The following is a 20,681-nucleotide window of genomic DNA, read 5'->3' as shown; positions in this document are numbered from 1 at the left end:
TACATTAACTGAAAATGTGAGATAACATTATTAAAATTGGGAGAATTCCTTTAAAACTGTTACAAAAAAAAAAAATCCCTTTAAAACCACTTAAAAGTAAGCTAATCTTTGGATTCTTCGATTACTTTGAGTAAGTCCACACAATCCATTTCAAAATTATTGAATGAAAACATCAAAAATAATAAATTAAAACATCCTTTCTCGTCTAACTAAACATATTCCACCCAAAAAATCATAAAATGAATGCCAACGATGAAACTGAAGAATAATAATTTCATCAATTTAATTTTTAATATTTCCTGTTTGGTCAAAATAAGTAACGCTTAAATAGTGAAAACTATAGTAGCTTATTAAACTAGAACTAACAAAATGGCTTAATAAAATGTTTGTATTATTATCTTTTTTGCTCTATTAATCGAGTGTGGATGAAGAAACATATACTTCAAAACTCCAATTAAAAAAAAAAAAAATGGGTTAGAGGTGTTTTAGACAGTGTTTATATATAAAATTATGGAATGGTATTATTTTTTTTTTTATTTTTTTTTGTCATCTATGGAATGGTATTATAAGACTAATAAATTAATAGAAGCTAGGAATAAGTTGAAGACTCGAAGGCCTATTGGATGTGTTGCAAGTTGATGTAGGAATAGTGAGAAGCCAAAGCAATGTCTTCAAAATCTTTGCAGTGCCTTCTCAACATCTACGAGTTGTCCTAGTTAGCAGCTACTATCAACGAATATACACACACTATTCTTAAAGTTTCCATGTTCCTTTGCCTTTATGTCTCAGACGCAGACAAAGTCTCTGAAATTTCCAATAAATAATAGAAATCATGAATTTAATAAAAGACTCTGATTGAACCAGATTTTTTTCCTTTTTTAACCGAGTTTTGTATATGAACGTTCAATGAGGTTGAAACTCTTTTTGGATTTTAGAACATTTTAATCTCCAAACTTTAAGTTTGAAGAGTAGTGGAGTGTATACAGATTATTAATTCCCTAGGCCCTAATGATTTTTTTTCAAAGCTCTAATTTGTAAATGATAATCGTCACTGGTAACATTAACAGTTCTTAATTTATAGAGTTGTAACAATCTTAAAGAGTTAACTAAATGGCTACTTATCAAGGAAGAACTTAGTGATATTATACATTTTCAAAAAATATATTTAGATATTAAAAATAGGATAGCATATAGAAATTAACATATGTTGTTTGCATGTGTGTGTCTTTTTCTCTCTCTCTTTTTTTTTTTGAAGTTCCCAACAAAGTTCGAAGCTCAGAAAGGGAACTGTGGCTACTGATGCAATGCAAGGTTAGAGGAAGCATTTATGCAAAAAGCCTGTTGCTTCGTGCTCAGAGGAGAGGGACCATATATATTTGAATCCCTTTCTACTTTCTTTTGACAAAGATATACCAATTTTTTTTTTTTTGGACTGGTGTTAATTCATTGTTTTATTTAACTATTTAATTATTTATTAGTACTAGTCTTAGTAGGGGGAGGTATAGGTAAGCAATACAAAGTGCTTTTCCTGCAGGCTTCAGCATTGGCTCTCACTCTCTAGGTGGTTCGTGATTTCAAAATCTTCAGTGCTTTTCTTGCGACAATAGTTGTGAAATATAAAACCAGCTTTGACCACTGATTACCTCGAGTAGTGTTTTTCAACGTATGTGACACAATACTTGGTCTTCTCGACTAATGGCCTACCTCAGTAAACAACACAAAATCAGTGAAAAACTTCAATTTTGCTAGAAATTCTGAGGTAATCTCTGGATAGACCACTAATGGTAACTAGCAACTAGGTTTCAACAGCTATCTCCGCTACAGGCCTACAAGTCAGCTTAACAGTTCTTTAAAATCAAATATGCATTTATATATAGATATTGCTTTGCTTATTTGTTAATATTTATATATGTGGAGGGAAAAAAGTAAAGTAACAGTGCCCATAAAGCTTTTGTTTTCACTCTTTTTCTTGACTTGTTTTCTCTCTGGGTAGGAAGACGATGGAGGAGTTTAGGGTAAGACACGAGTTTTCATCTACGACTAGTGTTTCGTTGGATTCAAGATACGTCAAGGCAGCGCGGTGCCTTTTAGAAGAAGTTATCGACATGGGTGGTAGAGAGGTTGATCTTTGCAACGACGTTCTTATCCAACAACTGTTTCCAGGAAGAAGAAGACCCGGTTTTGGCTTGTCCTCTGAGATCAAATCTGAACTTTGTAACTCAGGTTTCATGTCTTTGCCTGAGAATCATGAGCTTCATATCAAAATCACCAAGCTTCTCAGTTTGTTGCAACAGGTCAGTCAATATAATCTTGAGGATAATTATTATGGAAGTAATCTTTTTCCACTTTGGTTGCATTTATATAAATCTAATGACATAATCTATTTAAAAATTAACAAAACAGTCTAAATTTAAGCTGTAAACTCTAATTTTAAAATATTAAATACTAAAACCAAAAAAATTAAAATATTAACTATAGATTAATAATAACATGGTGTAGTTTTTATAGTTAGATTCATTTTTCAAATTATCCTAAAGTTCATTCCTTTGTTCTTTTTTCTCTTTTCTGGCTAGATCCGGTTTTTTTCTCCCGGGGCTATCAACAGGTAGAAATTATTTTGGAAGTAATCTCTTTTTTTTTTTTTCTCTTTGGTGGCATTGATATAAAATTTAGTGACAAATCTTATATGAAAAAATCAAACAAAACCGTCTAAATTTAAGCTGTAAACTCTAATTTCTAAATAGTAAATACTAAACACAAATTCTGATGCCTAAATTTTGAAAATCTTAACTAAATTTACTAAACTACATGTTGTAGATTTTTTTTATCTATATTTAGTACCAAAGTTTTTCTTCTCTGGTTAAATCCGGTTTATTTTCCCGGTTATCAACAGGTAGATGAGAGGTTTGACATATACTGCAATCAATTGGAGCAAGTGATATCATCATTTGAGGAAGTAGCAGGAGAAGGATCATCAAAACTATACACCGGTTTAGCACTTCAAGCCATGACTCGACATTTCGGTTCTCTCCAAGAAGCTATCCTCTCTCAGCTCAACTCTCTTCGTAGGAGATTCATCATCTCTCAAGATTTTGTTCCCAAGATCGTGACCTCTGGTTTGTCACAGCTCAGCTTGTTCGATGGGAACACTCCATCATCGCTTCAGCGTCTCGGTTGGGTTCAAGGACCTCAGAGACATGCTTGGAAACCCATCAGAGGCTTGCCTGAAACTTCTGTTGCGATTCTCAGAGCTTGGCTCTTTCACCATTTCCTGCATCCGTTAAGTGTTTTCTTGCTGCTTAAGTTAGGTTAACAGTTAAGTTTACAAAAAAAAAAAGTTAGGTTAACAGTAGAGATGAGAGAAATAACATTTTGATTTTTTTTTTTGTAATGAAAACAGTTATCCGAGTGATGCAGAGAAGCTGATGTTGGCGTCTCAGACAGGGCTTTCAAAGAACCAAGTACCTTCATCTGAGTCTTAGTCTAAATTTTTTGTCATCATCAAGAATCTGATTGAGATCATTTTGTGTGTGTTTGTTGGTGGTGTAAGGTATCAAACTGGTTCATAAATGCTCGAGTTAGACTCTGGAAACCAATGATAGAAGAGATGTACAGGGAAGAGTTTGGAGACTCCTCAGATGAATCCATGCAAAGAGAAGGCAATGATGATTCAAACTGACTTATTAAAGAACAGAGTCTTGCGCCATCTAACTCGATCTTTTGATGAGTTTGTTAGTCAATTTTACACCTTCTTTATGTCTATCTTAACTCTTCCCAAACACCAGCATTGTTATGTAAACTGGACCGAGTTTCTTCGCTTCGTTAGTTTTAGTTCTGGTTGATATCTCCTTGTTTAGGTATACCAGAAGCATGAATTTTAAGGATTCTCATTCTAGATCGGCATTACACAATGGGATCTCTAAAAAGTACACCTAATCCATTAGGAGAGACTATAAATCACAACAATAAGTAAGCAAGTAAAAAAAAAAGGGGAACCTTACTTGATGATCACGAGCATATCTAAACATCTCTCTCATTAACATTGAACTAACACTTAAGTATTTAACTACAACCGCGCAAGAAACAACCTAAGTGAAAGAACAAATATATCATAAAACTTCGTATAGGCAAAGGAAAAAAAACTGTTATACAAACCATCAAAAATGTGAATGGTTGTTAATAGAGATTGCTCTTGGTAACATAAAATCGATTCATCACCGTCTTATGTTGTGCACTATCATCATCAAACAGAACATATTCATCATCGTCTTAAATTATATTATTATTATTATTATTATTATTATTATTATTATTATTATTATTATTATTATTATAATAATTATTATTATTATTATTATTATTATTATTATTATTATCATTGCAAAAGTCATCATGATTTGCTTTAGAAAACCACATTCATTTAATCTATTTTAGAAAGTTTAACTATTTGATATGTAGTGTGTTCATTTCCACATATTCCACCTGCCACATATTAAATTAAGTCTACATTAAAATTATGTTTATCCAAATAAAAGAAACAATCCACTCATGATCATATACATAATCTAATTGTGTTAATACATTGATTCTCCTCGAAAGGTTTGTGTCGGCTGTTCCAATCCATGACAAATTGACTCAAAAAAATTGATAAAAGATAAAACAATATATACAGAAGGAAAATTAAAATAAATATTTATTAGTATTGACACAAAGCCGTAAGCTTCCTTCCGTTAGCGTCCACAAGGCAATTTCGCGTCCAAGTCTTTTGTTTTGGCAACTTTCACCAACCTCGCGTCCAACACATCTACCTTATTTATTTCATTTTTTCATCATTTCTATTTCAAATCTTTTTATTATTTATTACACAACCTCCATAGATCCCTTGGGACAAGGAATCGACCTATCAGAAAGCTCAAAACACTTGCAATTTATTGTTTTTGAATAAATACATATCATATAGTGTCATACATATCTAATTGTTTGTGAATAATGTATCATCCTCATGTCATATAGGAGTATATATTAGTAGATAATCCCATTTAAGAAAATATTTTTTCTTTTAGTCAATAGTTGATTTTTTCTTTACAAGGAAGGAATGGATAGTCACCAACTGGTTGTTAAGGCCCTTAATCCCTCAATTAAGCAATTGAGCAGACACACTTCTTCCTCAAAGAACACGTCTGGCAAATCAAATTCTTTTGGTTACCTCCCACAAAGAAAATTTCTCTAGCTGCAAGGGTGGTTTTGCAAGTTAACATCAATATTTAATAAACTGATTTTCTCCGTCTGTATTTACTAAGTATTATGTAAAAAATCAGAAAATATGAAAATGGAGTTATTTAATTTCCTCCTTTGCACGTCACTTAATAAGAAATGCGTGCCCGATGTATGACGCAAACATAATACGTATGACTTGTATAAACAGTATGATACGCCTAAAAATGCTTATTCGATTTAAATTACAAATTTCTCGACACCATTATGATCACTTTAACAATTACTTCATGTATCATGCACGTAACACAAGTTTCATGCTCGCCTATAAACAGGGATTTGCAATTATATACGAAATAAATATATATGGTGTTGGTTCACACTAACTTATGATTTTACCAGCACAACTACGACTAATTTGAGTTGCTCTAGTTAACAACTCAATCAAACTTTGGTGGACAAATTTAATAGTAAAACAATTCAAAGGTTGCTTGAATTTGTGTCCAAGCTATTAAACTTCTAAATAAAAAAATACAATACGAAATTCAACTCTTTTCTTCATTTTCTTAAAAAATTCCACTATTTGTTTGAATTATATACGCACCAAGTCAAGTCAATGATATTCGTGCCGTTTCAATAATTTTAGTTTGTTTATCGGTATTTTGAAATAAAAATGTATATAAGTCGGATTTTGCAAAAATATTCTCTATTATCTACAAAAACTAAACAGAAAAATAAATAAAGTGATTTTTCTGCTTCACGCGTGCTACTCGCTAAATGGTTGGCACAGAAAAAAAACAAAATAATATTAATAAATGTGATATAGAAGCTTCTTCGGTTCGAATAAAATTAAATATTACTGGTAGAGATTGTCAAATTTTCTTCATAGATTATTATGATATGGTTGATATTCGTTAAAGATTATTTTTAAATAATTTTAAAAATTGGTGTTTGTTGTCGAGGTTCCAATGATAAGATGGGTTGGTTCTTGTTCTTTGTGAGTGATACACACACAAAAAAGTAGAGAATAATTTTGTTTATTATAATTGCAATAATTGATCGTCTCTTGGGATTGGGTGTCTTCACCTCTTTTTGTCTTCGACTATTACGAAGTTCTTCTCTTTTCTTGTGTTCCCTGATTCAGAGCCACATCCACAATCTCTCTCAGGTTCTTGATTGATCTGTGCTGTGTTTCTCTCTTTTTCAAAAAGCTTTCCTCTTTTGGAAAGAAATGAATCAATGATCGTCTTCTCCATGTTATCATCATCGTACATGAAAATATGAAATCATCATCAGAAGAAAATAAACACTTTATTATATATGGATCTTTCATGATTTCATCATCCTCTCCTATATAAGGATTAGGGTTTTAATTCTTTCCTAATTTAGAGATTTCTGGGTTTCATTTATTTTTTTTATTTTCTTGAACTTTTCCATCTGTAATTACGGCGTGAGAATACGATGTTTTAACAAAGAATCTTGTTTCTAACTTACACGTCTCTCTCTCTCTTTCTCTTACAGGGAATCTCATTTTCAGACAAGTGATCAGTTGGATGAGATAAGACTCGCTGTAATAAAATACATTTTGTAATAAAATACATGGCGGTTTATTACCCAACTAGTGTCGGCATGCAACCTCTGTACCAAGAATCCATCTACCTCAACGAACAACAACAACAGCAACAAGCTTCTTCTTCCTCCGCCGCATCTTTCTCCGGCGGAGGAGGCGGTCTCGATATCCCTAACTCCGATGGTGGTGTACGACACGAGATGGTATTTATCCCACCAACAAACGACGTCGTCGTCACAGGACTCAATGAAAGTTCAAGCAACGATCTAAGCTTTCAAGGAGGAGGACTTTCACTGAGCCTCGGTAACCAGATCCAATACCATTACCAGAATCTCTCGAACCAATTGAATTACAGTAACGATGAGAATGGGAAGAGCCTGAGCCATCACCATCATCAACATCAAGCTGAGCAGCTTCCTTCCACTGGTTACAGCAATGGAGTTGGATACTACAACAACTACCGTTACGAGACATCAGGGTTTGTGAGCAGCGTTCTAAGGTCTCGTTACCTTAAACCAACACAACAGTTGCTAGATGAAGTCGTTAGTGTCAGGAAAGATATGAAACTGGGTGAGAGTAACAAGAAGACCAAGAACAACAACAATGACAAGGGTCAAGACTTTACTAATGGGCCTAATAATAACAACACAGAGAACGAGAAATTCCCAGAGGAGTTATCGCCTCAAGAACGTCAAGAACTTCAGAGCAAGAAGAACAAGCTCTTAACAATGGCTGATGAGGTACATTAGTTTAATCAAAAGCCACAATTTATAAACATAATTGTTAAGTATCATGACACCACAAAAATTAATTGGTGATAAGTGAATTACCGATCTCCTTTATATATTAGTGTTCGGTTCTTTAAATTTTTTATATGAGATCTCAACAATGATATTGTTGGTGTTGATTGTTTGTTAAAAATATTTGCAGGTAGATAAAAAGATAAAAGGTAGACTAAATAATCAAATACATATGTATTTTTAACCGATTTGAAAATTAGATAATTTATACATATTAAAAACTTGGAGGTCAAAGCGAATGTTTCGTTCCACTATGTGTTAACCGGCCTTACATTGATGTTTTATGATTGTTTTTGAAAACTTTGCAGGTAGATAAGAGGTACAACCAATACTACCATCAAATGGAGGCTGTAGCTTCGTCTTTCGAGATGGTAGCTGGTCATGGAGCAGCCAAGCCTTACACATCAGTGGCTCTGAACAGAATCTCTCGCCATTTCCGCTGCTTGCGGGACGCCATAAAGGAGCAGATACAGGTGATAAGAGGGAAGCTTGGGGAGAAAGAAACGTCTGAAGAACAAGGAGAGAGGATACCACGTCTTAGGTATTTAGATCAGAGGTTGAGACAACAGAGAGCTTTGCATCAACAGCTTGGAATGGTTAGACCATCTTGGAGACCACAAAGAGGCTTACCCGAAAACTCTGTCTCTATACTCCGCGCTTGGCTCTTTGAGCATTTCCTTCATCCGTAAGTGTTTGATTAAGAGACAGCATTCTAGATTCTCTTTGCTTAGTTAATTAACCAGTTTAATCTTCTTTTTTTTTTGTAGATATCCTAAGGAGTCAGAGAAAATCATGCTTGCTAAGCAGACAGGACTATCAAAAAACCAGGTAGATAACACAAGAAGGCTGAGATGTCACTTTTGTTGTTTGTTCAGTCTTTAGTCTTTCGTTGATTTGAGTGGTTTCTTGACAATATTTAGGTTGCGAACTGGTTTATTAACGCGAGAGTTCGGCTATGGAAACCGATGATCGAAGAGATGTATAAAGAAGAGTTTGGAGATGCATCAGAGTTACTCTCTAACTCTAACCGAGACAAGAACAAAATGCAGGAAACATCCCAGCTTAAACACGAAGACTCTTATTCTTCTCAACAACATCATCAAGGAAACAACAACAACAACATTGCATATACGTCTGCTGTTGAAGAAAACCTTGTCTTCACAGATCCAAAACCAGACCGTGTTACTACTACTGGAGACTACGACAGCTTGATGAACTATCAAGGGTTTGGTGTCGATGATTACAACCGCTACATTGGCCTTGGAAACCAACAAGATGGCAGATTCTCTAATCCCCATCAGTTACACGACTTTGTTGTCTAAAAAGGTTTTATGCCAGTGATTGGATTGGATGGAGTATGATTCTTGAAGCGCAAGAAAAGAGCTTCTTGCATTTTTATACATAGGAGATATATATATATACAGCACCATATAAATCTGTAATATTCATGGTTGCATATATTTGTGAAAACTGTAGGTGTTAGTCCTTTACATGTGTATATGAAATTGGGCCGTCTATACACATTGGTAAGCAATTATTGTAATGTTTTGTGTATAATCTTCATGGTGGTAGGTATAATAAACATATATACTTTTCAAGAGTGAAAACTGTAGGTCTATTCTTTATCCATTTCGATCTTATGTTGGTTGGTCGCCACATTTGCGCGTCCCGGGTCCCAAACAATTTTTTGTCGTGCATTTTTCATTTAAAATGAAGAAAGCCCAATGGGCTACATAAGCGATGTTTCAAAAGTCCTATCCCATCTCCGTTAACACCCTTGATACAAATTAAAATCCATCGCTGAGACACGCACTCTCTTTGGTATGCAATAATTGTAATGTTATGTATAATCTTCACTGTGGTATAAATAAATAGTTAAAAACTTTATACAAGTGTGAAAACATAAACATATTTGCGAGTTTGGTATTCTCATCTACTGTTATAGTATTTGTTTTTTGAAGCATGTTTAACATGTAGATTACAGAACTTAGATAACACTGTAAATGTGAGGCAAAAATTTATCAAATCTCTCTAAAATGATTAAAGTTTGTTTCATAAACTAAAAAAATCATCCCAATAAGTTACACTGAAAACACACAAAATATCCCAAACAAAACAAGTTAAAGACGCAGCTCTAAAGGCTAAAGCTGTGAAGCTCACTCTGTTTTTTTTTTTACAAAGCTTTCCTACATAACCTCACATTCCACTGATCTGAGAGGTTTCCTTAAAGCTGAGATGTCTGGTTAAGTCCCTGAAATGTGCAGCATTGTTACTATCAGACCATTTTTAAATAAGCAAAGAGAAGATGAAGCTTTTACCTCTATGCTTGATGAAGAACGGTTGTTACGATGTCTAGACCAAAACCCTTTCTTCAAAGCAGAGTCTTTGGACAAACGGTTGTTACTCCACTTGGAGCTGAGAGAAGCGAAATGCCATTTCAAGAACGACTTTGACGGGCCTTTGCTACTGGAGCTAGGCTCCATCTTCAGAGATTTTCCTTCTCTTTTCCCTGTCTTCTGGAACATAAACTCATCGCACTCACTCTCGCCGTAGCTATCCACCACACGGTTCTTACATCTTTTGTAATGCTTTGCTTTCGCTTCCGCCTCTGCCTTTAGAGCCTTCCTTGTTATCTTAGCAACCCGTTTCTCCCCAATCGTGCATATGGGGCAAGCGGGATCGTACTTCTCAATCTCGGTAGTCATGGTCTCTAAACACTCAGCGTGGTACACATGACCACAAGCAAGAACAGCAGCGATCGGGAGCTCGAAGTTCGCCACAGAAGACCTCTCGGTTAATAGCTTCGAGCAAGCTCCACAGTTCTGCTGATCGACGACAACGGAAGGGGAGAAGGAGAATCTGCTGCTACCACCACCACTAAGTTTCCTTCTACCGGAACCCAAGTGCTCGCTATCAAACGACCATCTCTCCCTCTGAGAATACGCCACGAGCTCAGAAAACGTGTTCAAGGACCATCCACCTTCAGAGGAAGCGTAATGGGATCCGTTGGCGAAGTCGTTGCTACAGGTCGAAAGCTTAAAGGACGACCTCCCTTCAGAGACTGAGTAGTTGTTATTCGGGGATTTGAATCCTAAGATTTGACTATCGGAAACCTGCCTAAACAACTGATGCCCCGGTGAACGCCTAGCTCGTCTTGATGGTGTGGATTTAGGAGGAAGCAAACGAGTATGAGCCGAGGAAAGGTCACAAACAGGAGTAGAGAGAGATGGCGAGGAGAACAAAGGCTTGGAAAGAGCTGACGGAACAATACTCGGCGAGGCAGCAAAACTCTTCACCTGAAACATTAAGAGGAACACAAGAGAAACGTAAACCTCCAAATCAAGCTCAAACTATAATGTAAAGTAGATTATCTCACCTCAATGGGGTCATGGCTTGCCAAGGATGAATCTGCAGCACAAAAAAGAGTAACATAAGACAAAGCAAGAATACAATACCGCAAGCTTGATTGTTTACAGTAAAAAAAATGCTTAGGAAGAACTCAAACAGACTCAAGACAAAGAGTTAAGATCATAAGCCACCTGAAGAAGGACTTAAAGTTGCAAGCTTTACTCATACATTAATGAACCAAACCGCTAATAACAACTCAAACAGACTAAAGACAAAGACTTTAAAGATCATAAGCAACAACCTGAAGAAGGTGGGACCATCATAGAGTTGGATCCCATCTCCGGAGCTCCTGACTTGAGAAAGGGAGTCCCATCAGGAGGAGGAGTTCCACCCTCAGAACGAGTCCCTCTCTCAGACCCCAACGACGACGTTTTATCCATACTAAGCCCTTCTCTACTATAATAAGGCGAACCTTCGATCTCATCAGCCACACGCCTCCTATTAACATCCCTTCGAAAGCTCCACTGAGGCGAGCACGCCGAGTTCCGATGAAGAGAGGCCCCGGCGGCAGCGTGGTGGTGGTGGTGTCCGCTGCTACTGGGAGGAGGAGGGACCTTCCTCCTGTCTTTCACAGCTACGCAACAAACTGAACCCATAGTCTTCTCTTCTCCTTGAATCGAACCTAATCAAATAAGATTCGATCTGAGATTAGATTCAATACAAGAAACGAAGAAAAAGTCAACGTGAGATGATTCTTAGGTCAATTCGGTGGAAAGGATTTTGATTCAAACAGCAACGGCGGTTATAAGGAAGGGAGGGGAATACGTACGGGAGATGGATCATTCGGCGGAGAATGAACGGCGGAGATTAACGATGATGATCGGCGCGAAACAGAATCGATCTGAGAGAGAGAGGGAAGAGAGAGAGAGAGGGGAGTTATGGTGGTGCGTCTGCGTCTGCGTCTGGGGGGTGAGGAGGAAGAAGCACGCACGGGGAATTGTGCCACGTTCTTCTCTTTTTCTTTTTCTTTTTATTTATTTATTTTTATTTTCGCTTTTTCTTTTTTTTATTACTTTTGCTTTATGTTAAAGTTTTCTCTAATTTTCTTTTGGAATCAGCATTAGTAACACACAGAGATAGTTAACACATTTTGAAAAATAAACAAAAAAAAAGTAATTTTTTTTTTTGAAGTTGTATATGATAGATTTAGTTACCATTTTCTAAAAATTTAATTATGTTAAGAGAATATTACTAGAGATTGGTGGGTGGCTTGGCTTCTGGACCACGGGGAGTGCGCTCTACGTGTTACTGTTTCTCCACAGCCGCAAAAGCCAAAACTTTTCTGTCCCCAAATTAAATTATTTAATCCTTTAGATAAATAGACTTTATTGTTTAATACTCAAAGAAAAATGTTTAATGGCTGTTCCTTTATTGTTTCTGCTACTAATTTATTCTCATCTCTCCAGTAGTATATTTGTTCACCCACTCTCATCAGTTGGAGAAAAATTAATGGAGAATTAAATATCTTTATCAATGTATATATGCCAAAACTTGTCAGCAGCTAGGTTAGATCAATTGACCACACCATGTTTTCAAGTCTGAGATTTATAGACTTTAAAACAATTGAAAACTGTAAAGCAAATAATTCCTACATATATTTCTCTAAATAATTTATACGTATTAATTACATAAACTTTAAAATATGAAACGAAAATTTTGTTCTGATTTATTAAAATATGAATCTATTTACTTTTAACTAAAAGTAAGTTTCTTACGAACTAATTTCTATTGTTGTTAGGTTGCTTTCTGAAACTACTTATTATTCTTTTGAATTAATATATCTTATTTGAAATTTATAAAATTTATAGTATGAAATCGGGCCCTGTCCCCGCATATGGAAGCACATCTAGTGCGATTTTGCAACTTTTCTTACAGTAGATTTGATTATTAATTGTTAAATCTACTACTAGTATTTTAAGGAATGTGTCTTTACTTACTATAGGGCCCAAATAGCAGAGGGTTCATTACAAACAAGCCTGGGCCAGAACTCTTCACTGGTCAACAACCTTTGCAAAAACGTAAATGACAGATTATTCCCACGATGCTTTTTGCAGTATAGCCCATCTAAACTTAATTGTGTGTCTATTTCATATGTAAACAAGCCCGGTTTAATGTGTTTCGGGTAAACCGGAGTAAAACACTTGCTGAAAACTTGTAAAAAGTCGGAGATCTCCAGTGACCAAGAGGGATACATTTGATTATATCCTTCTTGACCAAGAATCACGGTAACCCTATGTAAACTTTTGACGGAAAGATTAGCTTAGATGTCACGAAAGGATATTTAGGTTATATGTCCCACTTAACACTCGTCTCTTTCATACTAGAATAACATTCTCTTTACCCTTTCTCAAAAAGAAGATAACATTCTTTTTGTTTCTTTCATAACTGCAAGCGAACTTACAAACATGTAGCTATAGTGCCTAGTGTTAACGGGAATATAATCGTGGATAAATGAATTTTATGCCAACAACAAAAATAATGAAGTGGACGGTGCAACTATCAAAAGAATCGATTCTGATCAATCTTTCGTACGTGTTTTATTCGGAGAAAAAGCGATTGAAAATCAAAGACAATCAACTATGGTGGCGACAAAGAAATATACTCCACATATTGTTACCCTGAAATATAGTTTTATTCTTACGCTAAGTCAGACACACGAAGATCTACTTGCCCCCAAAATTTTTATTCCTTTTCACAGAGTATACTATATTATGATGTGCAACAAGTAAATAAGGACAAAATCACCAATCAACATGGTATGTGGATTCATTGAACATATATGAGTTTTCAAGGTTGATTAACATTAAACTTTTTTGTTTCTGGTTTAATCATTTCATCAGTGACCACTTAAGCCTATTTGCATGGTAGATTTGTAAAAGTCAATGTAAAGTATTGTTTTTGGTGTCTGGCTATCATTGAGGGTGATTTTTTTGTCAAATTATCTCATCAAATATCATCATTATAAGTTTATAACTAAATACACATATGTGGAAGCTTTTTAAAAGGATTTATAAATGTTTTTACATGAAGTCTAGAATTTAAATATTAAAGATACGATTGATTATTATTTATCCATTTTAATGGAGATAAATTTACAAAAAAAAAATATGGTGCATATAAATTTGTGTGGATTCTCGTAAGGTGGTAGATTTATATGTTGTAAAATGGCTGATGTAATATTTTCATAATTTCAAATAAAGAATAATAATTCAGTGTTAATAAAAATGTGTAATACCATACGAATTTGATGTGTGACATTTCAAAATGTATAGTAAGAAGTCAATTGAATATCTATATATATGAGACAGATAAAATATCTTTCAAATGATGATTTTACACACACACAAAACTTTAAATAGTGATTTTATTAATAATAAATATCCGAGGGGAAATAGTATTTTCCAACAAAAAGTTGAATAAATGATATAAATGAAATATATTAGGCTTAAGAAATTGAATGAACAAAAAACAACTTGTAATTTTATTTTATTTTTAATTTTAGATACCTATTATGTGTGTTTATCATGGGAAGTGCTTAGTTTTGTGGATAATTATAAGACAAATACAGGAATTGGAACAAATATCAATGAGACCTACTTTAAAAAAATATTAGGGTTTAGAATGCTCATATTATAATTTTGTGGCTTTAAGTTTAAGTTCTTAAGATTTATCGTTCATAGTTAGATTTCATGATTTAATTAGGTTTAGATATGAGTATATAGTTTGGTTCTTAATTAAAGTTTATGAAATTTCAATGAGAATCTTAAATTATTATTTAGTTTCATGATTTAAAATATTTGGATTTTATATTTTAGATCATATTTTATATATTTACAGTTTAGAGATTTCATATGTTGTTTTTAATTAATAGCAGACATTTTGGTTTTTATTTTAAGCATAAACTAGATTTTGACCCGCGCTTTGAAAGCGCGGGATTATTTGTTTACAAAACTTAGTTTATTATAAACTATAATTTCTATCTAAAGTTATATATTTTAAGTTTTATTTAAATAAGCGTTGGCATGTCTCTCATTTGTTTTAGATTATTTTAAAAGTTAAAAACTGAAACGGAGTAATACATCGTCTATGTCTTGCTTTGGTCAAATTTTATTTTTATAATTTTTTTTAATCATAAATGATAGAGCTGGGCAACATATCAAGACCCAAAGAACTGAATCAAACCCGATCCGAAGAGTAGTACCGAACTTAAACCAAAATTGATTAATACATGATTGGGTATACAATTTAATATAGGAAGAACCAGATTCAAACCCGACTTGAACAAAATATTTCGGGAACCCTAAAATGCTCAAAACACCGGAAATATCTAAAAACTTGTTTTCCATCATAATTTCCAAATAAATCCAGTTTTATTTTAATTTTATATATTTACTTTTACATTATTTAAATTTTTATGTTTTATATTATTTAAGTTTCGGGTTTTTAGAATTTAAGGTACATTTTAATTTTTCAATTGTTTACATAATTTAAATGGATACCCAAACCAAACTCCAATGTTTAGAATAGGGTTTAAATCTATAAGCCTAAAAATCTGAAATCCGAATAGACTCAAATCAAAGCCAAACAGATCCTGATTAAGATATATAAGATTATGTGTGTTTATTTATTTAATAATAATATAAGATTATGTGTTTAGTTTTTCTCCTAGAATATTTAAATGTTTATTTGGGTTTATATAGAAACCGTTTTTAACAAAAATCAATACCAAATATATGCATCTATATATACCGGGTTTGCTGACATATTATATAATATAAACGTGTTTTAATCATTTTTTAAATAATTTAAAATTTTGTGCTATAATCATTTTTAAATAAGAATATGAGGATATAATTATTTAGATGTTAGTGCCCAAACATATTCATTCAATAATAATGAACATCAAAAATATTCATACCTATGTATTGTTATGAAATCCTCGTTTATAGTAACAAAACTATAGATTCGGTAGAATCAGGTCATTAATGGCCAAAGATATGATCATTGATTTATTTACGGTTGGTGACATTTAAATATATTGATTAAATCTTTCTTTAAGCTAGATTTTAGGTTATTTATTTATTTATACTAATTAATATAGCAATGGTATGTCATTGTAAATAACTCAAAATCTAATGGCAGAATCCTAGTAAGAATTCTGCTTTAATAGTATAGATAAAACTTATTTTGGTAAATATTTTTAAGTAATATAACATTTTTCCGACTTAATGTGTCTCAAAACTGCATAAATATTTAACAAGTTTCCAAAAAATTATAATATGTTTTTAGAAATTTGTATGTCATGTTATTCATTTAAATTATTATATTTCATAATTAACATCTAAATAACTATAACCCTGACACCCTAACCCTGTTTTTATAGGCTTCATTAAAACTTACATCATTCTAATTTTGTAAGCTAGTCACTGTATAATCTTGGTAATATCGGTATTCATTTTACTCTTACTAATTATTAGCGTTAACATTTCTATATAGTAAGATGATTGACTAGTATGATATTTACTTTGGTCATATAAAATAGCCATATGTTATATTGTATTTGACATCTAAATCTAGAAATTAATCATCTGAACTCTAACGGAAAAAAAATCATCTGAACTCTAATGTAGTAGTCTAGAAAAATCTATCAACTATATTTCTTAGGTTTTGGCTTTATCAGATTATCGATCTCTTTCGTATTTTTTCCAATACATATATATACCAAACACACAAATTTTTGATTTAGATGAAAAAAAAAATGGTACCACAATTTGACATTTTCCACGGATTATCTGAAACAATTTAAAAAACAAACAAACAATAAAGTATTTTGATAGAAAAGATATCTCACCAGTAGATACATTTCAATTAGTTGTTCTAGAAACTGAGAAGACGAAAACCTCAAATAGGAGGAAGATGACCCATGATATCTAATAATTATAGTTGTAAATTCCAGCCATTTCCATGGATACCTAGTTCTGACCTGTCAAATTGATGCATCTTAGATTGATTATGACTTAGTCAGTGGTTTATGATAGAGCTAGGGATCAAATGGGGGTGAATCTTCTAGGATGCAAAAGTATGTCATAGAAGCCTTTCCACGACACGCTTCATGCCGAGATGAAAGGGCTTTTTTTGAGCTTTGTCAAGTAGTTCTAATATATTTATAGTGTTTACGTCTCCCTAAACAATATGTCATATCCTCTTCACTTGCTCTTGACATTTGGGTATCAAATCTATCAACGACATATCTACAACAAATATCTGGAACAACATAGCAGACATGTTATCACTCCACATGTCTTCTTCATCAACATCAAATCAAAGATCTCGACCTTTTTGGTTAATGTGGTGCATGTCCATATAAGTCTAGCATTAACTAATTTATTTTTAAGACTTTAACCAACCTTCTGGGAATCCCTTAGAAACATCTGGGAAAACAATCGAAGATCATTGACAAGGATAAAATAGTTTTGAAGAATTGTTTGTACTTAACAATCTTTTAGAGAACGTCATATCTAAAAAATTATATGGTAAACGTGGTTATATCTCTAAGCAGTCATATACATTAGTTAATGGGGGATTTGAATCAGAGAATAATCATGTACGTAATATAATAACGAAATTATTGAGAAACTGGGATTATGTGCCTCGTACGTTAGATTCTTGAGAAAAAAAAAAAAACTCGAGTGGCCCATGATCCACAATCCATTTTGCTGTAAGTACTAAAATACATCATTATCTATCACACTTTGGTCAGTTATAGTCTCGAGCACAATAATGATAATATTCCATCTCTATATAACGTTTTTAAATCGAACCACCTTGGATAGAACCGTCTCACATTGTTATCATTCTTCACTACCAGCCAAAGTTTCATCTTTCTAATAAGAGCAACGAATGCTTCCAAATAAGGAAAGCAGAAAATACAAGAAAAAGGTCAATATATAATATTTATTCATCATTAATTTAAAAAAACTTAAATAATATATCCCCCAATTACAATCACATCACCATCTTCATACTACACATTTATGTTCATTACAACACTGGTTAAGCCTTAGTTAACTTTATCTTATAATCTAAACACCCAGCATCACATCATCTATAATAAGATTATTACAAGTTTACACCCTGATGTCAGTCATATTCGTCTCTCTCTAGATGATGGTGATTGTGACATTGAGTTTACCAACGGTTGAGAACATCACCAACACCAGTCGAACCAGAAGCCATGTTTGGTGGTTCGTCATAAAACCCTAGATCGAAAGGGTCCATCGCTCCGTCGAAAAATTCACCTCCTCCTCCGCTGCTCCAGCCATCGTCGTAAAATCCACCTCCTCCTCCGCTGCTCCAGCCATCGTCGTAAAATCCACCTCCTCCTCCCTGACCAGCCTCCATCCCAAATCCTCCGGCAGCGGTGTAGCCCGTCTCCATCTCAAATCCTCCGGCGGCGGCGGAGGGAGCAGTCGCCATTCCAAATACTCCGGCGGCGGAGGGAGCAGTCGCCATCCCAAATCCTCCGGCGGCGGAGGGAGCAGTCGCCATCCCAAATCCTCCGGCGGCGGAGGGAGCAGTCGGCATCCCAAAACCTCCGGCGGCGGAGGGAGCAGTCGCCATTCCAAATCCTCCGGCAGCGGAGGGAGCAGTCGCCATACCAAAACCTCCGGCGGCGGAGGGAGCAGTCGCCATTCCAAATACTCCGGCGGCGGAGGGAGCAGTCGCCATTTCAAAACCTCCGGCGGCGGAGGGAGCAGTCGCCATTCCAAATCCTCCGGCAGCGGAGGGAGCAGTCTCCATCCCAAATCCTCCGGCAGCGGAGGGAGCAGTCTCCATCCCAAAACCTCCGGCGGCGGTGCCCCCCGTCACCGTCCCGAATCCTCCGGCGGCGGAGGAGTACGACTCTGGAAAAGCGATGATCTGGTTGAGGGAGTTCAGGCGATGGTTTAGCTCCGTCACCTGAGCTCTCATAACGGAGTTCTTCGCCTCCATCTTGGTGTAGTGCTGCGTCGTGACATCGACCTCGGTGGTGGCCTTGCGGATTTCCTTGCGCAGCTGCTCGAGCTGAGTCGTTAGACCCACCAGATGCTCCCGCTTCCTCATCCTCGACCTCCTCGCCGACTCTCTGTTGGACTCCAGCCTCTTCCTCTTCCGCTCGTTGATCAGATCACGTTGCACGCGATCGGAGTTTGGTAAACTGGTCGGTAGAACCGGCGACCAGTTACAGGTCAGACACGGTCTCATCTCCGGTTTATTCATCATTACAGATACCCAAATTAATTTTTTTTTTTTAAAAAGACAAAAACACGAAAATACTAGTTCAACTGAAAAGACGCAAGACCCTGATGATTAAGGTTAAGCAAAAGCTATCTGGAAAAGTGATATAATATATAGTTTATAGGCTATATGTTATGGCTAAAGGAGAGATGATTTCTGAGAAAACATAGAACCAGTAAAGAAAAACGACGGAGAAAGATTGAACAAGATGGGTCCTGCGTCTAAGAGATGAATCTATAGTTAAGCCAGATCTAAGTGCTTCGCTAATCACTGGAGACATTAATGTCTGAACATCAAGATCTTATCTTTCTTAACATGAGTATTTGAAAAAAATGATACAACAGGTTTTAATATTGTTGAGAAAACTGAAAAAAAAGAAGAGTAAAGATGGTCGAAAGAGGATGATGCGATGAAGAGAGCGAGTGATGTATTGGAGAGAGAGGAGGAAGAAGTAAAACTTTGGGAGGGGTTTTATAGTGTGAGAAGGAAAGAAGTGAATAATGAAAAAACTCTATTACAAGATAAAAATACAAACTAGGAATAAATTTCATAATATTATGGGAAAATAAGAAAGAAAGAAAAGGATTTGACTGCTGAGAGGTTCCAGTTGTTTTTCTAATGTAGTTTTATGTACATTTATGGTATTAATTTTTAAAATTAAATGATTCTGTGTAAAACCAATAACCATTTTTAGACAATTTTTATATGTAGGAAAACTTAGCTTTGTTTTCTCTGTGTGAAAATCTGAAATTTCTTAAAATATTCAGATTTATTCCCTTGTTTTGCTATATTCACTTTCTATATTAATTAATGCAATTAGATTTTTTTTGGCTGTATTAAAACTTTTCTTTTGACCAAAGAAAAAAAATCAGTTGAAACTTTTCTTGGTTTGGCTGTTTCTAATACATGAAAATCACCCATCTATAGTACCAGAATTAACCGTTCAGCAAAGGACATCTGGAGTATATGACAAATGATGATATTAGGGGTAGTTGTGGTATTTCTTAACATATATGGGTAATTTCGGTATTTACGTTCTCTTATCATGTCAATAAACTTCAATCAGTATTTTAAAGAGTATTTGAAATGCTAGCATGAATTTTAGTTCAACTTCATTCAACAGTGATGTTCTTATCACTAAAGTATCTGCTGGAGCTCTACAAGATAAAACAACTTCATTCAACAGTAACTCTAGTTGTTTTCTTCGTACTTATTTTTATTTGTTGGATATAGGAATCAAAGCATGCATGTAAGACAGTAAAAGGTAACCTCTTTCTCACTTTGTATCCAAAGTCTAAGCTATCACGATTGAAGACAACTGCGAGGAAAGGACACTCTTTATGTGCTTAAGTCTCTCATCCTTTCCGAGAATAGAGTTTCAGTTTGAAAAGCACTTTCATGTGTAATGATTC

The 20,681-nt window shown here is 34.6% G+C and overlaps 4 protein-coding genes across 5 annotated transcripts; 2 read left to right on the top strand and 2 right to left on the bottom strand.

Annotated features, from left to right (window-relative positions):
- Nucleotides 1-1,208: 1,208 nt before the first annotated feature.
- Nucleotides 1,209-3,847, top strand: LOC106354497 (BEL1-like homeodomain protein 11). The gene is made up of 4 exons (XM_048736269.1): nt 1,209-2,294; nt 2,894-3,279; nt 3,401-3,461; nt 3,551-3,847. Exons 1-4 carry the CDS (start codon nt 2,001-2,003, stop codon nt 3,677-3,679), a joined length of 870 nt encoding a protein of 289 aa, XP_048592226.1. The 5' UTR covers nt 1,209-2,000; the 3' UTR covers nt 3,680-3,847.
- A 2,209-nt stretch (nt 3,848-6,056) lies between these two features.
- On the top strand, nt 6,057-9,191 carry LOC106354496 (BEL1-like homeodomain protein 3). 2 transcript variants are annotated; one of them, XM_013794446.3, is made up of 5 exons: nt 6,057-6,382; nt 6,736-7,524; nt 7,893-8,269; nt 8,352-8,412; nt 8,505-9,191. In XM_013794446.3, the coding sequence occupies exons 2-5, from the start codon at nt 6,814-6,816 to the stop codon at nt 8,904-8,906; spliced, it is 1,551 nt and encodes a 516-aa protein (XP_013649900.1). In that variant the 5' UTR covers nt 6,057-6,382; nt 6,736-6,813; the 3' UTR covers nt 8,907-9,191. The 2 variants fall into 2 exon arrangements, with proteins under 2 accessions (XP_013649900.1, XP_048592225.1); XM_048736268.1 differs by having other exon boundaries at nt 6,061-6,211.
- A 430-nt stretch (nt 9,192-9,621) lies between these two features.
- On the bottom strand, nt 9,622-12,097 carry BNAANNG09230D. The gene is made up of 5 exons (XM_013794450.3): nt 11,762-12,097; nt 11,234-11,614; nt 10,961-10,992; nt 9,903-10,880; nt 9,622-9,835 (listed from the first exon to the last, which is right to left on the bottom strand). Exons 2-5 carry the CDS (start codon nt 11,586-11,588, stop codon nt 9,809-9,811), a joined length of 1,392 nt encoding a protein of 463 aa, XP_013649904.1. The 5' UTR covers nt 11,589-11,614; nt 11,762-12,097; the 3' UTR covers nt 9,622-9,808.
- Nucleotides 12,098-17,930: 5,833 nt separating this feature from the next.
- Nucleotides 17,931-20,072, bottom strand: LOC106357305 (glycine-rich cell wall structural protein-like). The gene has a single exon (XM_013796989.3). It carries the CDS (start codon nt 19,252-19,254, stop codon nt 18,181-18,183), a length of 1,074 nt encoding a protein of 357 aa, XP_013652443.2. The 5' UTR covers nt 19,255-20,072; the 3' UTR covers nt 17,931-18,180.
- Between the last annotated feature and the right edge of the window lie 609 nt (nt 20,073-20,681).

This window comes from Brassica napus, chromosome A7 (assembly GCF_020379485.1).
Source record: "Brassica napus cultivar Da-Ae chromosome A7, Da-Ae, whole genome shotgun sequence".
Lineage (NCBI taxonomy): Eukaryota > Viridiplantae > Streptophyta > Magnoliopsida > Brassicales > Brassicaceae > Brassica > Brassica napus.
The sequence above is the reverse complement of the archived record's forward strand: the minus strand, read 5'-3'. Positions and strand labels throughout refer to the sequence as shown.

Bases quoted from the DNA above. Each gene is read 5' to 3' on its own strand.
- LOC106354497 (XM_048736269.1), top strand. From the start codon at position 2,001: ATGGAGGAGTTTAGGGTAAGACACGAGTTTTCATCTACGACTAGTGTT. The intron at 2,295-2,893 runs GTCAGTCAATAT...GGTTATCAACAG, and splicing joins TTCTCAGTTTGTTGCAACAG to GTAGATGAGAGGTTTGACAT. The intron at 3,280-3,400 runs GTTAAGTGTTTT...TAATGAAAACAG, and splicing joins TTTCACCATTTCCTGCATCC to TTATCCGAGTGATGCAGAGA.
- LOC106357305 (XM_013796989.3), bottom strand. From the start codon at position 19,254: ATGATGAATAAACCGGAGATGAGACCGTGTCTGACCTGTAACTGGTCG.
- BNAANNG09230D (XM_013794450.3), bottom strand. From the start codon at position 11,588: ATGGGTTCAGTTTGTTGCGTAGCTGTGAAAGACAGGAGGAAGGTCCCT. The intron at 10,993-11,233 runs GTTGTTGCTTAT...TTTGTGCTGCAG, and splicing joins GATGGTCCCACCTTCTTCAG to ATTCATCCTTGGCAAGCCAT. The intron at 9,836-9,902 runs GTAAAAGCTTCA...TGCACATTTCAG, and splicing joins GTTCTTCATCAAGCATAGAG to GGACTTAACCAGACATCTCA.
- LOC106354496 (XM_013794446.3), top strand. From the start codon at position 6,814: ATGGCGGTTTATTACCCAACTAGTGTCGGCATGCAACCTCTGTACCAA. The intron at 8,270-8,351 runs GTAAGTGTTTGA...TTTTTTTTGTAG, and splicing joins TTTGAGCATTTCCTTCATCC to ATATCCTAAGGAGTCAGAGA. The intron at 8,413-8,504 runs GTAGATAACACA...GACAATATTTAG, and splicing joins CAGGACTATCAAAAAACCAG to GTTGCGAACTGGTTTATTAA.